Source organism: Urocampus carinirostris, chromosome 8 (assembly GCF_059441175.1).
Source record: "Urocampus carinirostris isolate Australia breed hairy pipefish chromosome 8, RoL_Ucar_1.0, whole genome shotgun sequence".
NCBI classification, from domain to species: Eukaryota; Metazoa; Chordata; class Actinopteri; order Syngnathiformes; family Syngnathidae; genus Urocampus; species Urocampus carinirostris.
Genome location: NC_142356.1, coordinates 28988762 through 29011598, shown reverse-complemented (window position 1 = coordinate 29011598; position 22837 = coordinate 28988762). Strand labels below are relative to the sequence as shown.

The window sequence follows — 22837 nt, the reverse complement described above, 5'->3', positions numbered from 1 at the left end:
AATATGCATTGCATCACACGAGGCTTTCATATTTTGTTTGAAAAACAAACTTTGTGGCAGTGACATTTTAAGATCTAGTATGCCACTTTCCTCCAAAAGTTGCCAGGCACTGGACAATCACCTTGATCGATGACACCCGGCCCTCATTACCATCAAGGTATTTAAGGGCCCAATTGACGGCACCAGTTGTCGAATTGTAGTACTAATCTTGATATCTTGCCTGATGCTGCTGCCCGACACCAGTGCAGTATCAACAAAAGACTTCCTTCAGATTTCCAGCAGTGAGTTTTATTCTATTTGTAGTTTTTTTGTTGACATTTTTCTCCTTCTCCTCCCGTATGCTTGTGTGCCCTGCGTTTGGGTCCAGCCTGCAAAACTTAACAGGCCCAAAGGCTCTTTTTCCAGTAAAGGACTGTTTCATATATTTTTATATCTATCTTTAAACGATTGATTTAAATGAATAAATGAAGGGATGGATACAAAATGAAATGACTCCTTCAAAAATAAAAAATAAACTGTTTAAAAGCAACACAAACTTTCCAAGACATGAATTTCCTTGACATTGTAGAAGGACTAAGGTAAATGTTTTGACATGTTTAAATGAAGAGTAGCTATCTTTTTTCATCCTTGGATGACAGTTAAGAATGTTCAAAAAAAAGATTTATTTTAGGAAAACGATATTGGAATAGTGGGAACAGGGAGAAATTATGAGCGTTCTTGCTCGCGGCCACAAGTTAGCATGTGAAGGCCCCTGGGTCACACTTGACAGCTTTGATCATTTGCACGGCATAAAGTTTAGGTACAAATCTATACTCGTCCTTCCAGGAACGATCGACTGGTGGAATGTTTTACGGGGACATAACATCCAGGTTTAAAGGTTAATAAATTCACACTATGTTATGCATTTGACTAGCTGTCTACAAGCAGACAATCACTTGTGCCTCTGCGTTTTGTCCAACAGCAAGGAATTGTGTTTTTCACTGGCCAATTTGGTGGCTGTGTTTTAAATCCTTCCTGAACATTCGGAAAACTTAAGTTTTATTTTTTCACTGGATTTGCCCAGCAACAGATGGCAATTGGGAGAACTTGGCTTAGCAGAAAATTGATATTTTCATTGGTTTGTGTTTCAGCAGATTTTTTCATTGGTCATAGCAGCAATATCGTGAATCAAAGTGTTTGAACTGTCTGGCCACAAGGTAGTGGGACCATTTTGAGTGGACTGAAAATATATGAACAGTGAGACAAGGATGAACTTTTAATCCTGCCACTCAATAAACTGACACGGTGTCAGGTTTTTGGGGGTGGACCCACATGTGGGGAAGCTTCTGGAGGCAGTGTTGCTCAAAATAAGTATGGTATTTAATAACAAAACCAGAAAAAAACAACAAAACAACGGAGTACACAAAACTAATACCATGTCCAAAGAAAATCCAACCTGACAATGTCCAAACTACAAAAAAAAGACAAAACCAAAAATGTAAACTCAAGGAACAAATTAACCAACAAAGGGTCCCAAAACAATGAAATGGCCAAACAAAGCTAATCCTGACCTGGTCAAAACCAAAAAGAACCAAATGGAAAAGCAAGGAACAAAGTAAAAAACAAGTGGAAATGAAACAACTAACAAGAGACAAAAGTAAACCTGGTATGGTGGAAGAAATGCAATGAACAATGTCACAAACAAGTGGGCACTAAACTACTAAAAATATCCAAAACAGAAACCAGAACAAAAAAACAAATCTGATGTAGCAAAGACTGAATGAAACGACCCTAAACATACAAAACAAACAAAATATTATTATAAAGAGTCAGGATAATTAGGGACAGGTGTCCAGTAATTGGACACACCTGTGCCTAGTTTGAAATCCGGTTGGTGCCCTCTGGTGGAAGGAGGTGTACCAGACACTTATCATAGGTTTGAAAGGTTAAGGACAGAGCTGTATATTTTAGGAGGATAAACATTTGGTAAGGGTAATTTCTATCTAGTCTGGTCCCTTGGGTAATTTAAGTGACAGTGTGTAATATTTGACCACTAGATGTCACGAGTGCCCAAAAGCACAAAAAGAATATAATCTACAGAGACTCAAAGTGACCATATTGCACCGTTTTTCTTTTCTTTTATCCCCAAACTTTTACAAGATGGCAGACGATGTTTTTTGCGTTCTATTCAAATCAATATTGCTTTTTTAATTAATGAAATATTTTTACCAATAAGAGTTGCTACAAATGACACTATGTCCCTTTAAAGAAGGTCAGCCGTTCCCAATTAATTCCAAATTTTGATTGCCCATTACTTGCTGTGGTAAAAGCGGCAAGGTAAATAGACATCAAACGGCCTTTTTTCCATGCAGGACTTTTTTAGCAACATGTGATAACACCCTATAATGGCAAAGGCATGAGAACATGGTAACTACAACCAGGTTACCCTTATTAGGCATACTACAACATAGCAATTAGCAACATCTTCTGAATTTGTGGTGTACTTAATGTGACCTTAATTGCAAAAGTGCCACAGGCTCATTCTTTGCCCCGTTACAGCTGGAGAATCTACTCAGTTAAAATCAAACACAGCAGGATGGGGACTACAAAATGCACCAAAAATCATTATAAAACGTAACAGAAAAACACTCCATTTGAGGTGGGAATGCAATACAATTACATTTACAGGCCTAGAATTAGAATAAAACAGCATTCACAACATTTTTAAGAATTTAATGTTTCAGAACAGGTTAAAATATGCAGTGAGTTGCATAAAAGAGCAGGCATGGAAGAACATGTCTAAACAGGTAGGTGACGTGTCGAGTAAATGTGCTGTCAGTCTTCACCCTTCAATGCATTAAAAACAAATCAACTGACGACTCGAGATTGTACTTTGCATGTAGCTCAACTACCTAATGGAATGGAACAGGTTTTATAACAATAAGATTTTTTTCTACACCTTTACCAAGTTAATGTGTACAATCATTTATTTGGTACATGTTTTAGTTATGACTTAATGCCTTGAATTACGGAACAAGTACTCATCTTCTTTTACTGGTCTAACTCTTTGAGGTATGCAAAATGTGTGGCCTGTAATTTCTACCAAGTAACCATCATGGCTTATTTGTTTTGGGGGGTATAAAGCTATTGTAATTTAACAATTCGACACCTTATTTTAGCAATAAATTACTTTTATCTTTCATTTGAAAAACTTGTTTAGTCTAGTCAGATAAAAAGAAAGAATATTTATTGAGGAGTATTGTTGAGTTCCAAAACCCCTGCCTAGCAACAAGACTCACTTTTTTTCCATTTTTACCTTAGCTTGTGTTATCATTTTTTGTGCAGACCGATAAATTCTTTCTAGTAACTATTCGGATAGGTCAATTAGGGTTAATCAATCCAATTTGACATTCCAACATAACTTTGACGCCTCTCCCATTTACCTAAAGAGCAAGATACAAATGAGAATCTTCAAATTTTGGCAGGCCATAATTAGCTTGTTCATAGTGGCCGTTGACTAAATTAGTCTTTGGGCATTTTCTGCCTAAAAGTGTCATTTTTGCATCCATGGATTAGAAAGTTATTATTGAATTGCACTACATATGCATAACAACAAGTGTAATTTTTTTCCCTTGCAATTTTTGGGCCAGCAAACACTTAAAACAAGAAGGTAATTTTTGCTCTTTGAACAGCAAAAAAGCACAACAATCACATGTTTATGTGAGCACAATATTGAGCATATTAGCACACAAGATGGTGGTTGGATAGTTTAACAAGGTCACCTACCTGAGGACTTTTGGGTAGAAATGCTGTCACTAAGAACACGAAATGACGATTTCCATTCATCAATTTGGTAAAACTGAAACCTTAACCACAACATCTTCATTTAAAACTGCAAGCTTTGTTGGACATTACCAAGCCCTGATCATGTATTTAAAACATTTGGTTAAACCGTTGCAGGTAACCTGGTATCAGCATAGTTTTGGTCTCTTTTTGAAGATAAAGTAAACGCCGGAGCACAGCGCTAACAAGCTGAAAATTTGGCTTCAGCTGTGTTGGAGCAGAGAAACCTCCAAAACATGCAGGACATGTGGCTCTCCAGGACCGGGTTAGCCACCCCTGTACTATACCATTCAGCCTACATTAGTAATCTACCATATACATTATAATCACAGATGGCAAGCAACAGTTGAGTTAATGCAGTTTTTACTCCTCAACCACGCTATACAAACTCAACACTGCCCTATAGCAACCGGGGAGACCGTTTGCTTAGCATTAGTTTAAAAATCACAACTTTTGATAAAAATGGATGAGAAACTCGTCTCTTTTTGACTAGCCAGAAATTTCTGGTGAGCTGGAATCATCCAATGGACTGGGTCTGGCCCATGGGCCGTACATTTGACATGCCTGGTTTAGACTCTCAACGGGACGGGACCAAGATAAGCTCCGGCTATTCCCCATCACCCCTTTTTTCTTTATGATTTCTTTCGTTGCTACGTTCGAAAAATTAAGTTTTATTTAGATGGAACAGAGGAAATAAATCAATAAAGAAACCAGAAAACTCACAAATGAAAGACCGGCTATCATGCAGAGGGATGGGTGCCACCAAGCTGTACTTGCCCAAGACACACCACAGAAAATGGTCCCCCTACAACCCTAGCGGTTAAGGGATCCATCCAACCAACTATCCTCGTGTGCCTATAGTCAACTTTATATTTTATTACATGAGAATTTTTTAGGAAATATTTACTTTTTTAGCATGGATTTATTTTTTTTACTTTTTTATAAATGCACGATTCAGTGACATATTGGAATTGTTTAGATAAATGTTGAGATTTACAACTATTTGGATGTTGATGCAATTTTGTTTAGACTGTGCAAGGTGTTTTCCATTGTGTATTACCGTTAAAACAATCTCAATGCTTAGCTTCATATTCAATATTGCTCTCTGTCCGGCAAACTGTGAGATAAATTATTATATACGTCGAAAAACTCGACTGACTTTCAAAAACAGAAACATGTCAAATGAAAAGGGTTTCTCTCAACATAGCCTCACTCCTACCTGCAACTGAGCTGTGTAGCCCGGCAATGAAGAAGAGCAGCGTCCATCCCTCCATCCTCCACATTCTGCCACCTCTGATGCCTTCTTGGACCCTTTCCTTCACAGCTTCTCCTCTTGATTAAATACTTTAATTAATTCAAGTGATAGATTTCCAGGCAAGCTGAGCATATAGTCGTGTTTTTTTTTTCAGGATGGCGGAAAAGGAGAACGGCAGGGAAGAAGAAAAATTCACGCAAATTATTGCAAGTTCACTCTTCCCTCCCACCCTGTTTTACTTTTCCCTCACTTTCTCTCCTCTGCTTTCAAATTCCCACTCCTCCCTCTCAATGAAACTCCACTCCCTTAATCATTCTTCTAATTAATACATTTTAATGAGTAAGTATCGGAAATGACACATGGAAGGTTGGAACAATTATTAATCATAAACACTGTTCTTTGTGTTTGCACTTTCATATATGAACGCACACACACACATTAATGTGCATGCACACGCACTCAAAATAAAAGCATGCTAGGACAGGACAAAGCTGCTGCCCAACTAATAAAAATATGCTGCAGCAGATTCCTGTGTGTCTTTGCCATGCCATGCACAAACTTGCACACACGCTAACACACACACACACTCCCCATACACACACAAAATGAATACCACAACATCAAAAGTTCTTTGTTAAACTCTTAATTCTGTCCAAAGAGGCCAATAAAAGCCATTTTCTCCCAGAAAGATATTTCCTTTATGGGGGTGAAGAAGGCAGCTTGGATTAGATCAAAGTGCACTCCTGCATTGAATCTAGACTTTTGTGGGGGTTTTTTTTTACTTAAGTGGGGAATCGGGGTCTTACAATGTAATATAACTATGACATCAATTGGGCTATTGTTGATTCAAATAACCTTTTTTTTACAGTATTCCACATTTCCATATATTCTACAAGTTGCTTCTAAATATATTCAGAAATACGAATCATAACAATTTCAGAAAATTTGGAATGCATATTTCCACTAATTGTCATATTGTGAGTGTAGTGAATATGGTTGGTAAATAAATTATTCTAACAAACAATTTATTGACCAATTGAATTAAAGAGCCGGGTTTATTATTTTTTGAAACTCGGCTCGCCTTTTTGGAGTACGACATACGTTTCTAGATCATTATGTCAGGAAAAAGGATGAAAAACCTTGTTTAATTAGTCTGAAGGGTAACTGTACAAACTTTAAGTGAATTATTTTTACGGTTTTGATAGTTCAATACACTTTAATCAGGACACACACACTCTTGGATTTATGGACTTTTCTTTTACTAATCATCTGAAGAAGCTTAAATATAACACAAAACAATAATAAGAAAATAAAACAAAAACTAAAGGTTAAGAACTTAATCTGGCACCATTTGGATAGACAACAACATTGGTTGGATTATTACATTGTGTATTTTGATAGAGTTCCCCATATTAGGTCACAACATTACCAATACCTAGCAACAACAAGTTGTTCTGCGAAGTTCTGTGTCGATGAAGATGAGGGCCCAGCCTTTATGTCCTCGGCTGTAGAGCGATGAGAAATCCAGGTAGGCTTGAGAGCCGGTCAGGACGAGGACCACAACATGCAGAGTGTTGAAGAAGAGGTTCACTGCTAGTGGCTTGAGGCGTCTTTGAGGTCGCTGGCTTTGTCCTACTGGTTTGGGCGCTAGCTTGATCAAGCTTGGCTGCCCACCTGGCAAGGCTCGCCGTCCGCCTGTTAAGGTGAGACCTGGCAAGACGGGCCAGGGCCTTGGTCCAGCTTTTTCCTGTTAGGACATCCCTCCTGCCTTGTGGCTGGCCAAAATCAGACTGCCCTTACGAGGTGAGACCTGTACCAGCTCTGGGTTCCGGTTCCCTGGGACGGAGGGACCCCCTGTGGTGGAGCGGTCACGGCAACCTGTAATGCGCAAATGAAGCCAACGCCCACGTCCCCAACCTCACATTCCAGCAGTATCAGTCAGATAACATCCACGTGATTTGCTTCAAACACAGTATTCACCTCACAAGTTTTGACATTGATCATTTTCTGACATTGCAAAATGAGATTCAGATGTTGAATACTCTACATAAGCATTCTAAATATTCCCCGATAATATTTCAATTTGCTGGATTTTTTTTCACCCCTCAGGTTTAACTTATTTTTAATTACAGATTTTCTTTCATCATTAGCTCATGAGTACAACTTTTGCTGACCACAGAAGCTGACATTACATTATTTTATCAATAAATCACTTTACCTAAAGTGTCAACTGCTCTACAGGCAACACTCAATTCCAGGTATCCAACCATGTTCTCCAAGAGCGGCACACAGAAAAATGAAACAGGCTACAAGGACTTAAAGTATTGTATTTCACAATCCAAAACAGGGGTGGGCAATCTTCTAGCATCGTGGGCTGCATTAAGTTCAAACATTTGGCAGAAGGGGCCAGACCAGGACGAAAAAAAAACGTCTGATTTTTTTACTAGGTTGTCCATGCTGTCCATTGAATCAGAATAATGTTTCATGAAAAATACATTTTTTTATGTGAGAGCACTACTTAAATAACACTGGGGAAAAAAGTTTCATCCAAACAGCCACAATTATTTATTAGTTGTACTTTATTTGCAATTGTATACATGCAAATTGAATGAAACATTTTATTTTGCCTGACCGTATTAAAAATCCTGACAGGCTGCATGTGACGAGCATCCCATAGTTTGTCTAACTCTGCTCTAAAATATTTTTTTATTTATCAAAAAGTCTGGGTCATCTTGTTGGAAACAAACCAAAATACCTATAAACAATCGGTCAGATTGATACAAATATTGGTTTGGTCCCATTTTTCAGTGTTATTAGAGTGTACAGTACCAACCATGCAACATTTACTTGTTTTGTAACCCAAATAGCTTTAGATTAGTTTCGAAGTTTTCAGAATAATCGTTTGGCATCTTTGGTTATTTAAAAAAAAAGCTGGACCCAGCCTTTAAAACATGCATTTTGCAGTAAGTGGCATTTTAAGCACATCATGTGAACCGTGAAAAACGGTTCACAGGTAGGAATGGTGTAGTCCAATCTGGGGTTACATGTACATTTCATCTGAAAATGTATTTTCCGATGTCTGACATTAGCTGAAGAATGTGAACATATCATAACTGAACAATACTAAAGAAGGCCATGTAGTTTTACAAAATACCGGATTACAAATAATAAATATTCAGTGCATCTGGAAAGTATTCACAGCGCTTCACTTTTTCCACATTTTGTTATGTTACAGCCTCATTCCAAATTGTATTAATTTAATCTCTTATCTCAAATTTCTACACAAAATACTCCATTAAGACAATGTGAAAACATTTTTTTTCACTTTTTTGGAATTTATTAAAAATAGAAAACTAAGAAATCACATTTACATAAGTATTCACAGCCTTTGCCATGAAGCTCAAAATTGAGCTCAGGTGCATCTTTTTTTCCACTGATCATCCTTGAGATCTTTCTACAGCTTAATTGGAGTCCACCTGCAGTAAATTCAGTTGATTGGACATGATTTGGAAAGGCACACACCTGTCTATATAAGGTCCCACAGTTGACTGTGCATGTCAAAGCACAAACACCAAGCATGAAGTCAAAAGAACTCTCTGTAGACCTGCGAGACAGGATTGTCTTGAGGCACAAATCTGGGGAAGGACACAGAAAAATTTCTGCTGCTTTGAAGGTCCCAATGAGCACAGTGGCCTCCATTATTCGTAAATGGAAGACATTTGGAACCACCAGGACTCTTCCTAGAGCTGGCCGGCCTTCTAAACTGAGCGATCGGGGAAGAAGGGCCTTAGTCAGGGAGGTGACCAAGAACCCGATGGTCACTCTGTCAGAGCTCCAGCGTTCCTCTGTGGAGAGAGGAGAGCCTTCCAGAAGGTCAACCATCTCTGCAGCAATCCACCAATCAGGCCTGTATGGTAGAGTGGCCAGACGAAAGCTACTCCTTAGTAAAAGGAACATGGAAGCCCGTCTGGAATTTGCCAAAAAGCACCTGAATGACTCTCAGACCATGAGAAACAAAATTCTCTGGTCTGATGAGACAAAGATTGAACACTTTGGTGTGAATGCCAGGCGCCTCGCTTGGAGGAAACGAGGCACCGCTCATCACCAGGCCAATACATCCCTACAGTGAAGCATGGTGGTGGCAGCATCATGCTGTGGGGATGTTTTTCAGCAGCAGGAACTGGCAGACTAGTCAGGAGAGAAGGAACCACCTCAGGGTGGGGCGAAGGTTCATTTTTCAGCAGGACGACCCAAAGCACACAGCCAAGATCTCAAAAGATTGGCTTCAGAACTACTCCGTGAATGTCCTGGAGTGGCCCAGCCAGAGTCCAGACTTGAATCCGATCGAACATCTCTGGAGAGATCTGAAAATGGCTGTGCACAAACGTCTCCCGTCCAACCTGATTGATTCTATTTTCAATAAATTCAAAAAAAGTAAAAAAAAACGTTTTCACATTGTCATAATGGAGTATTTTGTGTAGAATTTTGAGATAAGAGATTAAATTAATAAAATTTGGAATGAGGCTGTAACGTAACAAAATGTGGAAAAAGTGAAGCGCTGTGAATACTTTACGGATGCACTGTATAGTTCAACTATACTCACCAGGTCATTTGGCTTTTAAGCACAGTATTATTATTTACAATCAGGTTTAAAATAAAACATAAAATCAAGAAGGTTTTTTTGGTATTTTGAAATGGTGAACGTGGGAAAATAGGTGGCAAAAATGACTTCTGAAATGATGAGCCTTTCCATTTTTCCTTTCTGTAAAATAATAATAATAACGCTGAGACCGTTTGTAGAGAGTAAACACAAGTGACCCAATGGACTAACAAAGGTTAATCCTTGTCTTGTCCATGTGACTTTCATCCTCTTATTGAGAGCACTCATCCCGCCTCAGCCTTCAGTTGACAAAGATGGCGAGCGGCGGCCAGAAAGTGGTGCTGATCACCGGCTGCTCATCGGGTATCGGCTTGAGGATGGCTGTCATGCTGGCCAAGGATCAACAAAAACGCTACCACGGTAGGTGGATTGTATTCTTGCTGCTTTCCCTTAAACAGAAAAAACAGACCCTTGTTATTTAACTGCCAAACAACCATATACACATTACATACTTATGTACAGTACACACAATGACATACCAGCATATATCACTGCCGTATTTATTCTTGTATTACGCAAATTTTGTTTTACCCGAAAAAGAACTTAGTTTGAGTGTGCGCTATACAGAAGGTTTTGTGTGTCCACAATCACAATATATCGGATGCTAGGCGACTAAATCCTGGGTCGCTGTGGTGGGACAAATCATGACCACTAAACCACCATTTACTTTGGGCCTTTCTCTCATTCTATTTCCCACCACTTCTGCACTACATACTCTTTTAAAAGTGTAGAGAAAAAATGTTCAAACCTCACATTGTTTATTTGCTGTTAAAAGTGTCAATAAAATTGTTCAAACCAAAAAAAAACATACTCTTTTAGTCAAACGACGTTTACTCATTCTTTTAATATGACCAAACCATCTCAGAACATTTTCATCAACCCTCTCAATAACTCTCTTGCCCACCAGTTCTTCTCTTCACTTTTTACATAACTGCCTCACTGCAAAAATCTGATCCGCACATCCCCTTCTTATTCCTCCTAGTACTCATTCTGCCTTATCTCTCATTCTTCCAATTAAAATCCTGCCATTTAGCTTTCCCACCACACTCAACCGACTCTCAAATTACTACATACCAGTCAGTCACCTTTTCTTTTTTACAAGGGAACTACACATGAACTATGCCAGTCCTCAAGTAAAACTCCAAGCACAAAATATATATTTAACAACCTTACAAGCCACACTATCACAGACTAACCGCCTCTCTTGATATGCTCTACCATGCATTCATCCAACCTGGCAGCTTTCCCTTCATTCATCAACCCAACTGCTGCTTCCAACTCCTCCTTTACAATCTCTCTCTCATTAAATTCACTAAACAAACACATCTGTCCTCCACCCAAATGCACAATACTTGCCTCCCTCTCATCAGTCACATTTAACAGCTCATTAAAAATTTCAGCCAATCTTTCACCAACCTCTGGCCCTTCTACCAACAGGCTGGTATCTGATCTTTCACACTCTCCTTCCAACCTGTCTCGCCCTTTCTTATCCTGTTCACTTCCTTCCAAAATATCCCTTTATTCTCCTCAAAACAATCAGTCAAATTCATCACCCATCTATCTTTCTCTGTCTGTTTTGCATCTCTTAACACACACTTTACACAATTTATTTTCATTCTTTATACCCCATATACTTCATGATCATTACTCTGCAACCATTCCTCAAAGGCCTCTCTCTTTTCCACAACGCCTGCTCTCACATTTTCATTCCACCATTCATCAGGTTTTCTTATACCTCCACCAAACTTGCGCATCCAAAATTCCTTAACTGCACATTTCCAGTTTTCCTTCACTCCCTCTACAGATCTCTTCCTTACCATCTTATAACACTCCCTCACTCTTCCCTCATACTCATTCTGGTTCTCTCGCTTCTTGACCTCACTGATCTGTATTTCTTCTCTCACATGCACTTTCTTTCCATAACCCTGCCACTTACCACACACTCTCAATTTTGCCTCCCCTAGATAGTGGTCAGACATTACCAGCTTCACCTCTCAGCACATTCACATCCAACCATTTCCCACACACCTTCCTACTGATCGAAACATAATCAATGCTCTCTTAACCATTCATCCATCTGCTACTCTAATCCATGTGTACGTATTGACATTATTCTCCCTAAACATCCAGTTTCCTACCATTAACTCTCTCACCACTTCATTCACTCCTGGGCCACCAAATCTTCCGATCACCCCTTCCATCCTCACATCACCAACTCTGGCATTTAAATCTACCAACATGACAGTTCACTCCAAACTGTGCAACACACACTGGCAAATCACTCCAGAATTAATTCCTCTCCTCACACCTTTCGGCACCTGGACCATACACACTCAGAAACAACCACATCTGGCTTCCCCACTTCACCTTAATCCACATTAATTTCGAGGACACCTCCTTTCCTTCCAGTAAACACACCTCGCCATTCTTTCTCAACTTTGTTTCACTCAATCCAAAACCATTAAACCCCTTTCTCAGAATCAAACTTACAACCACAACTCTCTTGTTCTCAAAAATATTACAACCACACATGTTCAGCATCCCAAGTCTTTTGGTGGTTGAGGGCACTCCTCTTGCACCCTATCCGTGATCGTGACTCTTTCTGGGAGATTGATACAGAGGAGGGGATTCCCGGACCCCTCGCTACCCCTTTTAAAGCTGAGGATACACAGTAGGAGAATTTTTGTTTTCTGCAGCAGCAAACGGATTTAAGCATTTTTGGCACATTACTCCAACCGCATTCACCGAAGGTTAAATCAACAGTTAAAAAAAATTAAGTATTCTAACAGAGTAAAATTGAAAACGGTAATATAGATTTACAGGTCCTAATTTAAAGGTGGGGTGCGTCATTTGAGGTGTCCTTAAAAAGGTGAAAGTTGAATATTTTCTCTTACATTTGTGTTAACCAGGAGCTAATTGAGTTCAAAGAGTCTTTATATAAATCTCACAGTGCCGATCTTCTATTATGCTACTTTTGTCAGAGCAACAGGAAGCAGGAAAAAGGGGGTGGATAAATTCATGCTTGTTCCCTCAATTTTTGTTAGTGTAGCATGAAAATGATAGAAATAGGGAAAAGCCTGTTTCAAATAACGTCCAAATGCCAACCCAAACCCCCCAAAAGTTGATAAAATATGAGTTTTTTCGAGTGCGTCTAAGAAATGCACCTACTTGCGAAAGAGCCGAATGAGGCTCCAATCATGACTTAAAGCCAGGAGATGTCAGCAGAGAGTAACAAAGTTGCAATCTACCGACAGCACCTTGAAAATATGGGGCATAATACAAAGTGCAAAATATTCATTTTGAATAAAACGTCAACTATGTTTGATAATGTAATCAAAGTTAAATACAAAACTACGGTTGATAAATCTAAAGAAAAAATCCAAATGGCTTACATTAAAAAATGAATTACAGAAAAAAATGTGCAACAAAAAGAAAGATAGGTTTCTGTCCAAGAAAAAAAATACAAGAACAAAACTTGAAGTAAAATTAAAAATGAGCCTAATTCCACATTGTGTGTTAATTAGCACCTAATCGTGGTAAAAAAATATTACTATTTAAACAGGCATTTTTTGAAAATACTTGTGAATCGAGAAATGTACATTTATTTTACGTAACATGAGCCTCAACTAGAGGGCGTTCACCTGTTTGTCTTCTATCTTGCTACTACGGGTACCCAGAAACAACAAAAAGCTTGAGCAAGGCTGGGCTAATAATTTGAAGAAAAAATATGCATTTCGGTCAATTTGAATCTCTGCAGTTTGTATTCTTCCGTGTGCATTTTAGCACTCATTTTTTCTTGCAAGACACAATACAGCAAATTTGCCCTGCAAAATAACAATACACACTGTCCCTTTAAAAAAACAGTTATTTAAAATGTCATGAAAAGGTGAACATCTGGTGGTTTTGTAGAGCAAAACTACTAAATGCAGTGTGAGTGTGTGTGTGAAAGGTTAAATGTGAAGCACATTGTAAAGCGCTTTGGGAGGTCATTGACTTGAAAAGCGCTATATAAATGCAAACCATTTACCATTTACAATATTATAACAATTGTTTCTTCACTTGCATGATGTTACAAAGCACACATCAAAAATAAAAACATACAGTTTCATGGAAACCCAAGTGTTATCCAAGCTGCACCATTATATAGGTTAATTGATGCTTTACTATTTTAAAGCCATACTAAATTATATCAAATTATGCATGGTTAGGAAATCACAAATGACATTTTAAAATACCTACATCTGGAAAAACATCCATATTAAATTGACATTTTTGTCTATGTCGAGGGCTATTCCAGGACACGGATTCCATTATCTAAAGTTTGTTTTGTATGTAATCTAAGTCTCAAGTGCATCAGACAAAATAAATCATTCCACTTTTGGAGACAATCCATGATGCATTTCCCCACAATATATTTGTGTTCATTTCTATGGCAGGAATTTACACAATACGAGGAATCCTGAAATCCACGCGGAGGAGCTCATTTATTTGTGTACATGAGCCACTAAACTCAAATTGACACTGCTTTTAGTCTTTTTATAGACTTGTTCCCGCACCTGACGCATAATCTCTGCTCTATTTGTAGCTTCGGCAGTCTGTTTTATTTGCGTGGAAGATCCCAGGAACACAAATAACCACAAAACCCTTTTTTGCTGCTTATAGTTTTTTTAAAAACTGTGTGACTAGGAAGTTTACGTTTAGAAGACTTTAGCTTTCTAAAACAGTGGTTCTCTAATGAGGTATGTGAAGGCATTGCAGGTGTAATGTGAGAGTTTGAAATGAATTTAAAAAGTGGCATCTAAGATACAAATGAAACGTACAATCTTTACACCATGTCAGTATGTAGGGAATTTGGAACTTGGATACTTTCTGCCGCCATCTTATGGCAGTGCCGTAGCCCCGCAAACGCACTTCACGCGCACTGCGTATGGCTAAAGAATACAAAAGCAGCATAAACCACATTTCCCGAGAAAAGGGGTGAATCTGCTTTGTGCCCCGACCCATTTTCAGCCTCATGGTGCCCCCCCCTCCCCTCCCAGTGGTATGGTCGATTATGCCTCATTCGCAAATTGGTGGACCACTGTTGCGAACATGGCCTCGAAACGGCAAAAAAAAACTGGGTCGTTCTATTTAAAGCAACTCAAAATAATGTGGTAATTATTTATTGTTAGTTTATTTAAAACGTCCCAATAAAAGTGTACATTTTGTACAAAAGTGTTAGTTCTGATCAAGGCAGTGGACTGGTCGATTTTTGACTCACATTTATTTTTTAGTTGATATTTTTAATTAAGGGCACTGCAAAACCACTGTTCTAGAGTGATTGTAAACCAGGCATGAATGTACTATCTAAGCAGTGTGGATGCAGAGAATCGAAAGTAGTGTAGAATATTTGAAGTCTAAACATCCTGTTCAAATGTATTTATGATCTACTGTGTAAATTAGGGCCAACATTAATCATTAGACTACTGACAATAAAAGAAAATGGATACTTTAGTAGGCAATGTATATTTTAGGGTCTGAAAAGTATTAGGAAGGCTACTCTATAACACCATTTAGTTCAACTTAAAATTGTAACACTCAAGATATTTTTTTGGGTTTGAACAAATTTATTGACACTAATTACAGAAAAAACAATCATGACAATCTCAACAGCAATTAAGCACATTCACAATATTATATTTCAATATGACTTTTTTAACAGCAAGCACAATGTCACAATGTGAGGTTTGAACAACCCTTCTATTTTCACTCTACCAACCCTACTACAGTCATAGCTACAATGCGAGACCTGAAGCGCAAAGACAAGCTGGTGGAAGCAGCGGGTGACGCATATGAGAAAACGCTATCCCTGGCCGTGCTGGATGTGTGCAGTGACGACTCAGTCAAACAGTGCATCAACGGCATCAAGGATCGCCACGTTGATGTCCTTAGTGAGTCATCTATAATACTACTACCGTTTCATTGACTTGAGTCAACAGACTCCTTTAACTCTCTGCAGACAAAGATGGTAGATAGACTGAGTATGTCATTCAGGAAACAACTTTTATGGTACATAAGAAGATTCAGTTAAATCAAATAAATAAAATGATTCTATTCAAGGAACGGAATGAAAGGGAGATAAGAAATACAACATCTTCCTAAAATCTAGATGTTTGACTCAAGGGTACAGATTGCAGGGAAATGACTCAGAAGTGTGGAACTTGACTTTAGTCCAGTTGAATGCTGAAAATTCATATACATTTCTTGACTGACTCAAGTAACATGTTCAGATGGACAATTGATAGACTCTGAAAAAATATGAGAAGTAAATCGAAGAAATTGAAAATGTTTGGTTAACTCAAAGAAGTGCACTGTAGATCGATACTCATGTCTTAATTGACTGTCTCAGACCCATTAAAAAGTTGAATTGTAAATCCGACTCAAGTTAGTAGTCTTGTGTGCAACCACAAGGTCTCATATGATTGAGTGTACAAACTGGACTTCACATCCTCATTAGAGACACAACCCATTTAAAAGATTTGGTTCTCTGACTAAACTCATCTGAAACACTATGGCTTAATAAAATCTGGTAGCTTAAAAACTAATGTTGAATTGGTGACTTTCTAAAATGAACATACTCCAATGATTTGACTCACATAGTCGATTTAACAAAGTCATGAAGACAGCACAGGCTAAATTGTTTCATTTGAATCAAATTTAGTTCATCAAGTTTGTAGACCGTAGTCTAGATATACCACAGCTAAGTTGTAGACTAACGTGAATTTGCAGGAGAACCACCAGAAACGTAAAGACTTAAATATTCTAGTAAAATATATTGACTGAGTTAATTTAATCTACCGTTGAATTGGGTGACTGACTTGAGTTACCATGCTCACAATAATGTGAATCAACCACACACACTAAAGTAATTTAATTCAAATGGAATACTATAGAGCTTTACAGTCCATTTACAGTCAATGATATGAACCAAAACTACCGCAACTAGTAACCATGAACAACCATCTTGTACTTTCCACAAATAGTAAACAATGCTGGCATTGGCCTGGTGGGCCCGCTGGAGAGCATTCCCATTGAAGAGATGAAGAAGGTGTTTGAAACCAACTTCTTTGGTGTGATCCGAATGATTAAGGAGGTGATGCCTGACATGAAGAGACGCAAAGGTGGACACATCATCGTGGTCAGCAGTGTCATGGGACTTCAAGGCAGGCAGTGTGCACTTTCTGATGCTACATTCCATAATATTTCTTTAATTAAAAGTACTATTTAATTTAAAGAAATGAATTTAAAGCAAAAACTTGTAAAACATGCAAGCATGTAAATAAGGAATAGTGGCTAGTAAATCGTCCCCACTTGAAACAAGTAAAAGTACTGTATTTACAAATTCCTGACTCAGTGTGATATAGTTTTTTCACTGGAGCATTGCAATGCACATTGTATGAATGGCATTAAATGGATTACACGTTGTTAGTACCTTCTGTCCTTTAGTGCAATGTTTCTCACCCAATGTGACGCAGCACACTAGTTTGTTTTGAGATATTGTCTCGTGTGCCCCAGGAAATTTTCCAATTTCTTCTACTTAGTGACAACAAATTGATACGCAAAAGCCTGAATTGCACTGGTACTTATCCTGACGTGCTGAGATTACTCAGTCACATCACCACTTCTCATAAGACATGCATGTTATTGTTGAAAATGTCAGTTTTGTGGAAGTAACAATTTGAGTGACACAGCATGGCTTAGACTGTCCACGTGAACATTTTTTAGCTCCATAATTGCCGCCGTAATAGCAGTTCCATTTGGGACATAATTTTTGTGTTCAATAACCCAATGTTGAATCCCAAATGGATGCCCGTGATACTTTCTCATGATTTGTTTTGGTTGTAATTCTTGTGAATGTGTTTAGCGTATACCTGTGTCATTAGTAGACAGGAGTTCCTAGGCCATTAAGTCGTATGTGCCATGCCCGAGTAGACATTTTTCTTAAGCCTTTGTTATTTGCCTCATTTAATTTATACATAGGGCTGTTAATATTTCTACTGTATTATAACTTGTCTTCACAATTTTAATGAAAAAGGTAAAATAATTTGGCCCATTGCACTTTTAAATATATTTAGGTATTTATTAAGTTAGCTCTTTCTCAAGATCTTCTCAATGAAAAACATTTACCTAGGGTTTAAACCAAACCGTTAAAAAACTCTGAATTAGAGTACCATGTAGTAATCATAGTTCCTTCCTCATTTCTTGAAAGGAGTGGTCTTCAATGATGTCTACGCGGCATCAAAGTTTGCCATGGAGGGCTTCTGTGAGAGTTTGGCTGTGCAGCTGCTGAAGTTCAATGTCACGTGAGCTTAAATTTATATAAATTTGTCGTCCATCATTAAACTTTACAGGCTCATCGACACATTATCACAGCATCTTTCCAGAATTCTAATACTAATCCACCCCAACTGTCACCCAGTGATTCCTAAATAGTAATCGTTATTTATCATACTATCGCTTTCATGTGAAAAAAATTATCTCAGAAATTCTTCATTAGCGATGATTTATCAGAGAGTTATCTAGTCGTTATAATAACTAAAAATAGATACAGAAATGCTGATAGATAAAGAGGAAAATTACATAGCTCTCTCATTGTGGTGCATGAGAAGCAAATTTATGAGAGCGACGATCCGTCAATTTTAAATGTATCATTGCCCTCATGTGAAAATAAAAATAAAAAATAATCTTCAGGGGAATAGTAGTGCTTGTAAACCCTTTTGGTATAACTCAATGTTATGATGTCAATTTTGTATCGTAAGTAAAAACTTTACGCCTATGTTTTATTGAAAGAAAAAAGATCTATTCCTTTACACTACTACTTTTTGGGAGTATGAGTATAGTGAGTTTTTCATCAAAATTTGGATTTCGCTCTTACAACTTAAGTACATAAGGCAAAAGATCTTTGCAATTTTGATAGTATTGTCACAACTTAAGACAGGAAATGAATTTATTTTATTTTTTAAGCCTGTATGAAACTTTTTGGGAGCAATCTGAGCGTTTGCTTGTGTTGATTGCGTTTTATCTATGCAAAGAACAAGACTGTCTGGCCAAAATGATTTTATACTTTTAACATCAACAAACCATTGAAAAAAGGTCTGTAAACTGTACCACAATGCTAATAAAGGATGCAGTTGTTTTCTTATAGTCATTTGTTTGTCCCCATTTGTAGTTGAAATAATTCAGGAGAGTCCAAGGTTGCAGCTTAAAGACTCCAGGACCTTAGATTGTGAAGCACTATTACATAAAAGAGTGATGACCTGTGCATTCATTCTCAGCTTGTCAATGATCGAGCCAGGCCCAGTTCACACAGAGTTTGAGGCCAAGATGATTCAAGACGTGCGACAAAAGGAATACCCGGGAACGGATCCCGACACAGTGCACTACTTCAAAAATGTTTACTTGCCCTCATCTGTGGACATCTTTGAGACGCTAGGACAAACGCCAGATGACATTGCCAGAGTAAGTCCGACCACACTTTCTCTTAAAAACTACACACTATTAACGACATTAATATTTATTCCTTGAGTACTTAGGTCAAGTGCGTAGGTTAGGTCTTGGCATTGGTGCATTTTTTTAAGTTATCACATGATTGTTGGGGACCAAACAGTGGTTGCTCAATATTGGTCGAGTCATACATAGCACATTTTATTTTACAGTGATGGTGTAATATTGGTGGGGAGACGTCTCCTCCATCCATGCCAAAACTACGCCCTTGACTTAGGTAGATTTGGGAGTTTACACTTATTTTCCCTTTATGTACTGTATGTAAAGTAACTTCAGAATTATTTATTTTTAAAACAAGTACTGTGTCTGTACTGCTGCTTGAGTACAGTTAACAGAGTTTTGACACCTCTGCCGTTTTCACAGTGCACCAAGAAAGTGATAGAAGCCAGCAGCCCAAGATTCCGCAACCTGACCAACCCCTTGTACACGCCTATCGTGGCCCTCAAGTACGCCGATGAGACAGGCGGATTGTCAGTCCACGCCTTCTACCACATGCTCTTTAACCTGGGTGGGCTCATGCACATTAGCATGACCGCCATGAAGTACCTCACCTGCGGCTGTCTAAGGAGTCGCACTGTGTCGCCAAACTAAAAACTAAAGAAGTCTAAGCACTGCTAGGACTTTACTTGGCATAAAGTTATATCTTTCTCACTATGATTGGTGCATTATTTGGTTTTATTCCAAGGGTTGGTACGTTCCAGTAAATTTGGAATTATTCAAAACCTTTCCTTGTAATTAAAGAGGACTTTAGACTTTAAAAAATTCTAAAGTATCTCAGGTATTCTTAAAATGAATCTCTGTCCTATTGTATGGTTTACCCAATTTATGGTCGTTAAAACCCCACAATATAGTGAGACCATAGAGTTAGATTTGTTTTTAAACTTTTGTTCCAACCATGTGCTTTCAACAACTTAAAAAATACCTTAAGCAGAGGTCAACTGAAAGAATTCCTTAACATTATTAGGTTGCATGGGCTTTTGATTAAAGGTGGGGTGCATCGTTTGATGTGTCCTTGGCAAACACGTTAGGCTTCACCTACTGACACTTAATGGCTCTACTTCAGAAAGCAGGTGAAACATTGTTGATTTTTAGCTAAACCTGAGCTACAATGGCATCATCCCTTGACTTTGGCTTTCAAAATGGGGGCGATCACAGACGGATAAAATTAGCTTGATTTATCTTTCTAACTTTCTATCCTACTAACCCATTATTAATCAAAATGACATATTGGGACTAGTGGTGGCCCACATAAAATATTAATGAGGAATACTTATGGTGGACTTTCACTTTTAAACACATTGTAAACATATTGTAACATAAAAAATATTGAACACTGTATGTAATTCACAGCAGGAACTCATTGTGAACCTTTAACAAAGTATGCAAAGAAAGAAAAATACAATAGATGCTGACACTGTTGACCTGATGGAGGAGTGCTTAAATATGCATAGTTTTGGATACAGTTTTGGATGTAAAAACTCGTAGAAAATTTGAATCGTTTACTTATCGAACTTTATACCTTTAACGTTGATTTTAGCAGTTACAGTTTACACTTAGAATCCCACTTTTAAACATTCCATGCAAACATTTATGTAAATATTGTACAAATGTTGTCATAATCCCAGATCCCTTCTGTTTAATCTTAATTTAATGAGGTGTGTGCATTTTACAAGACTAGGAGGTAATGGGAAACACAATGGAATGTTTTAAATGGTTAGTCCAATACTGCAGACATATTTTAATAAAATGATTTTTTCAGGACGGTGCCAAACAACTTGTTTTGGTTGCAAGGAAATAGCGTTTGTAGTGCACAGGATGGTCACATTTAAAATAAAATAAAAATACTGCAATTGTTCATGGAATGTTTACACTTTTAAATAAACAAATTTATACATATAATAATTGTTACATGGTTTTTGAAGCTCAAACATTTTCTTTCGAGCTGATGCCTGAGCAATGAGTGTGTCAAGGTGGCGCTCCCTGATATAAATAAAATTGGTGACTTTTCCGTTTTCACTCTCATTATCAGAATGCCATGCTTACACTAGTGCAGTCTTTTTCAACAAGCGTGCCGGGGCATACTATTGTTCCGTGAGACCTTGTTTAGTATGCTGTAGGAAATTGCCCAATTGTATCTTTGCAAAATAAGCATGCCATTGTTCCCCATCTTTGCTTTCTTTCCCGTGATTAGTTAAGCAACTATAAGATTAATCCACATCAGTAGGTTGCAGCAAAATACAATATTTTTTTCTTTTTATATACTATTTATATGCTCATGAGGACCTATTTAACATCTTCTAGAAGCTGTTTACAATTACATTGCAGGGCTGATTCAGTTTTTAAAGTTTATTATTACTCATTTTTATACTACCTTTAACGCATTATTTCAAATTTAATTTATTTTTGCATTTCACATGTTTCCATGAAAATAAATTATATTCGGTTATAATCCATAATGGGCAGCACGGCAGCGCAGTGGTTAGCCATGTGCGGCACAGTTCTGAGGTCATGAGATCAGACCTTCCAGTGTGGAGTATGCATGTTGTCCCCGTGCTTGCGTGGGTTTCCTTCCGGGCACTTCCAATTTCCTCCCACATTCCAAAAACAGGTTAATGTCAGGTTAATTGGCGAGTGAGTTGTCTGTCTCTGTGTGTTCTGCGACTGGCTGGCAACCAGTTGCGGGTGTCCCCTGCCCACTCCCTGAAGATAGCTGGGATGGGCTCCAGCACCCCTGCGACCCTACTGATAAGCGTTGCAAATAATGGATGGATGAATATATATATATATATATATTATATATATGTAACGGGTGTAATAATAACTTTTGTTTAATTGAAATTCCTGCTGAAATATGTGTATAGTTTTTGGTAAATGTCCTGCAATGATGAGTCCAACAGTGCCATCTGCTGGTATGGGGTGGGGTCTGGTTTTGGCTTCTAACATGTGACCAGGAGGCGGGGTTTGTTGTTAGTCTTACCAGAGAGAACTACAAAGGTAAGACATATCTTTTGGTGCTCCACAAAAGAAGTTAATTTTAAAAATTATAACCCCAGCTGACAAATCTCTCACCATGCATAGTAATGTGATTGATATTGTCAAGCTGTTTAGGTTTATTTTCGTTTTGTTTCTGTTTTACTAAATATTAATTCCCCTTGTAGAGATCAAAGAGATCAGACCCAGCAGAAAAAGCTAATGTTGTGACTCATCCATTTGCAGGTAAATTGTACCCATTTTTATACTCATTATTGTTTTTATTCCTATTTTCTCATATACATTAAAAAAGGATGATGTTGGTTAAAATTCAAACTAAAGAAAAACATGTTGAATTCATTGTAAACGTTAAAAATCCACTATACGATCTCTTGTTAAAAGTATCTTGTTAAAATGTAAAGATGTAAAAATGTATTGTGATATTCTAAAATGTATTTTCTGTAAAGTGAAAAGAAAGCTCTTTGATATGCTTTGTTGTTAGTCTTACCAGAGAGAACTACAAAGAGATCAAAGAGATCAGACCCAGCAGAAAAAGCTAATGTTGTGACCCATCCATTTGCAGAAAC

The 22837-nt window shown here is 37.9% G+C and overlaps 2 protein-coding genes across 3 annotated transcripts in view; one reads left to right on the top strand and one right to left on the bottom strand.

Moving 5' to 3' along the window:
- Positions 1-5288, bottom strand: part of LOC148361533 (collagen alpha-1(V) chain-like) — a 12651-nt gene extending 7363 nt beyond the window's left edge. Inside the window, exon 1 of the mRNA XM_088342237.1 lies at positions 5042-5288. Within this exon, the coding sequence (XP_088198363.1) occupies positions 5042-5105 (64 nt within the window). The 5' untranslated portion in view covers positions 5106-5288. The remainder of the gene's footprint in view (positions 1-5041) is intronic.
- On the top strand, positions 206-22837 carry LOC148361532 (retinol dehydrogenase 8-like). 2 transcript variants are annotated; one of them, XM_088342235.1, is made up of 7 exons: positions 206-281; positions 9957-10097; positions 15506-15667; positions 16760-16939; positions 17986-18079; positions 19052-19235; positions 19644-22837. In XM_088342235.1, exons 1-7 carry the CDS (start codon positions 224-226, stop codon positions 19869-19871), a joined length of 1047 nt encoding a protein of 348 aa, XP_088198361.1. In that variant the 5' UTR covers positions 206-223; the 3' UTR covers positions 19872-22837. The 2 variants fall into 2 exon arrangements, with proteins under 2 accessions (XP_088198361.1, XP_088198362.1); XM_088342236.1 differs by having other exon boundaries at positions 236-281; positions 9976-10097.

What these genes read in the sequence shown, in the direction of transcription:
- LOC148361532 (XM_088342235.1), top strand. Translation starts at nt 224, where the DNA reads ATGCTGCTGCCCGACACCAGTGCAGTATCAACAAAAGACTTCCTTCAG. An exon ending in CTTCCTTCAGATTTCCAGCA is followed by an intron (nt 282 to 9,956) that starts GTGAGTTTTATT and finishes CCTCTTATTGAG; the next exon opens with AGCACTCATCCCGCCTCAGC. An exon ending in CTGCTGAAGTTCAATGTCAC is followed by an intron (nt 18,080 to 19,051) that starts GTGAGCTTAAAT and finishes ATTCATTCTCAG; the next exon opens with CTTGTCAATGATCGAGCCAG.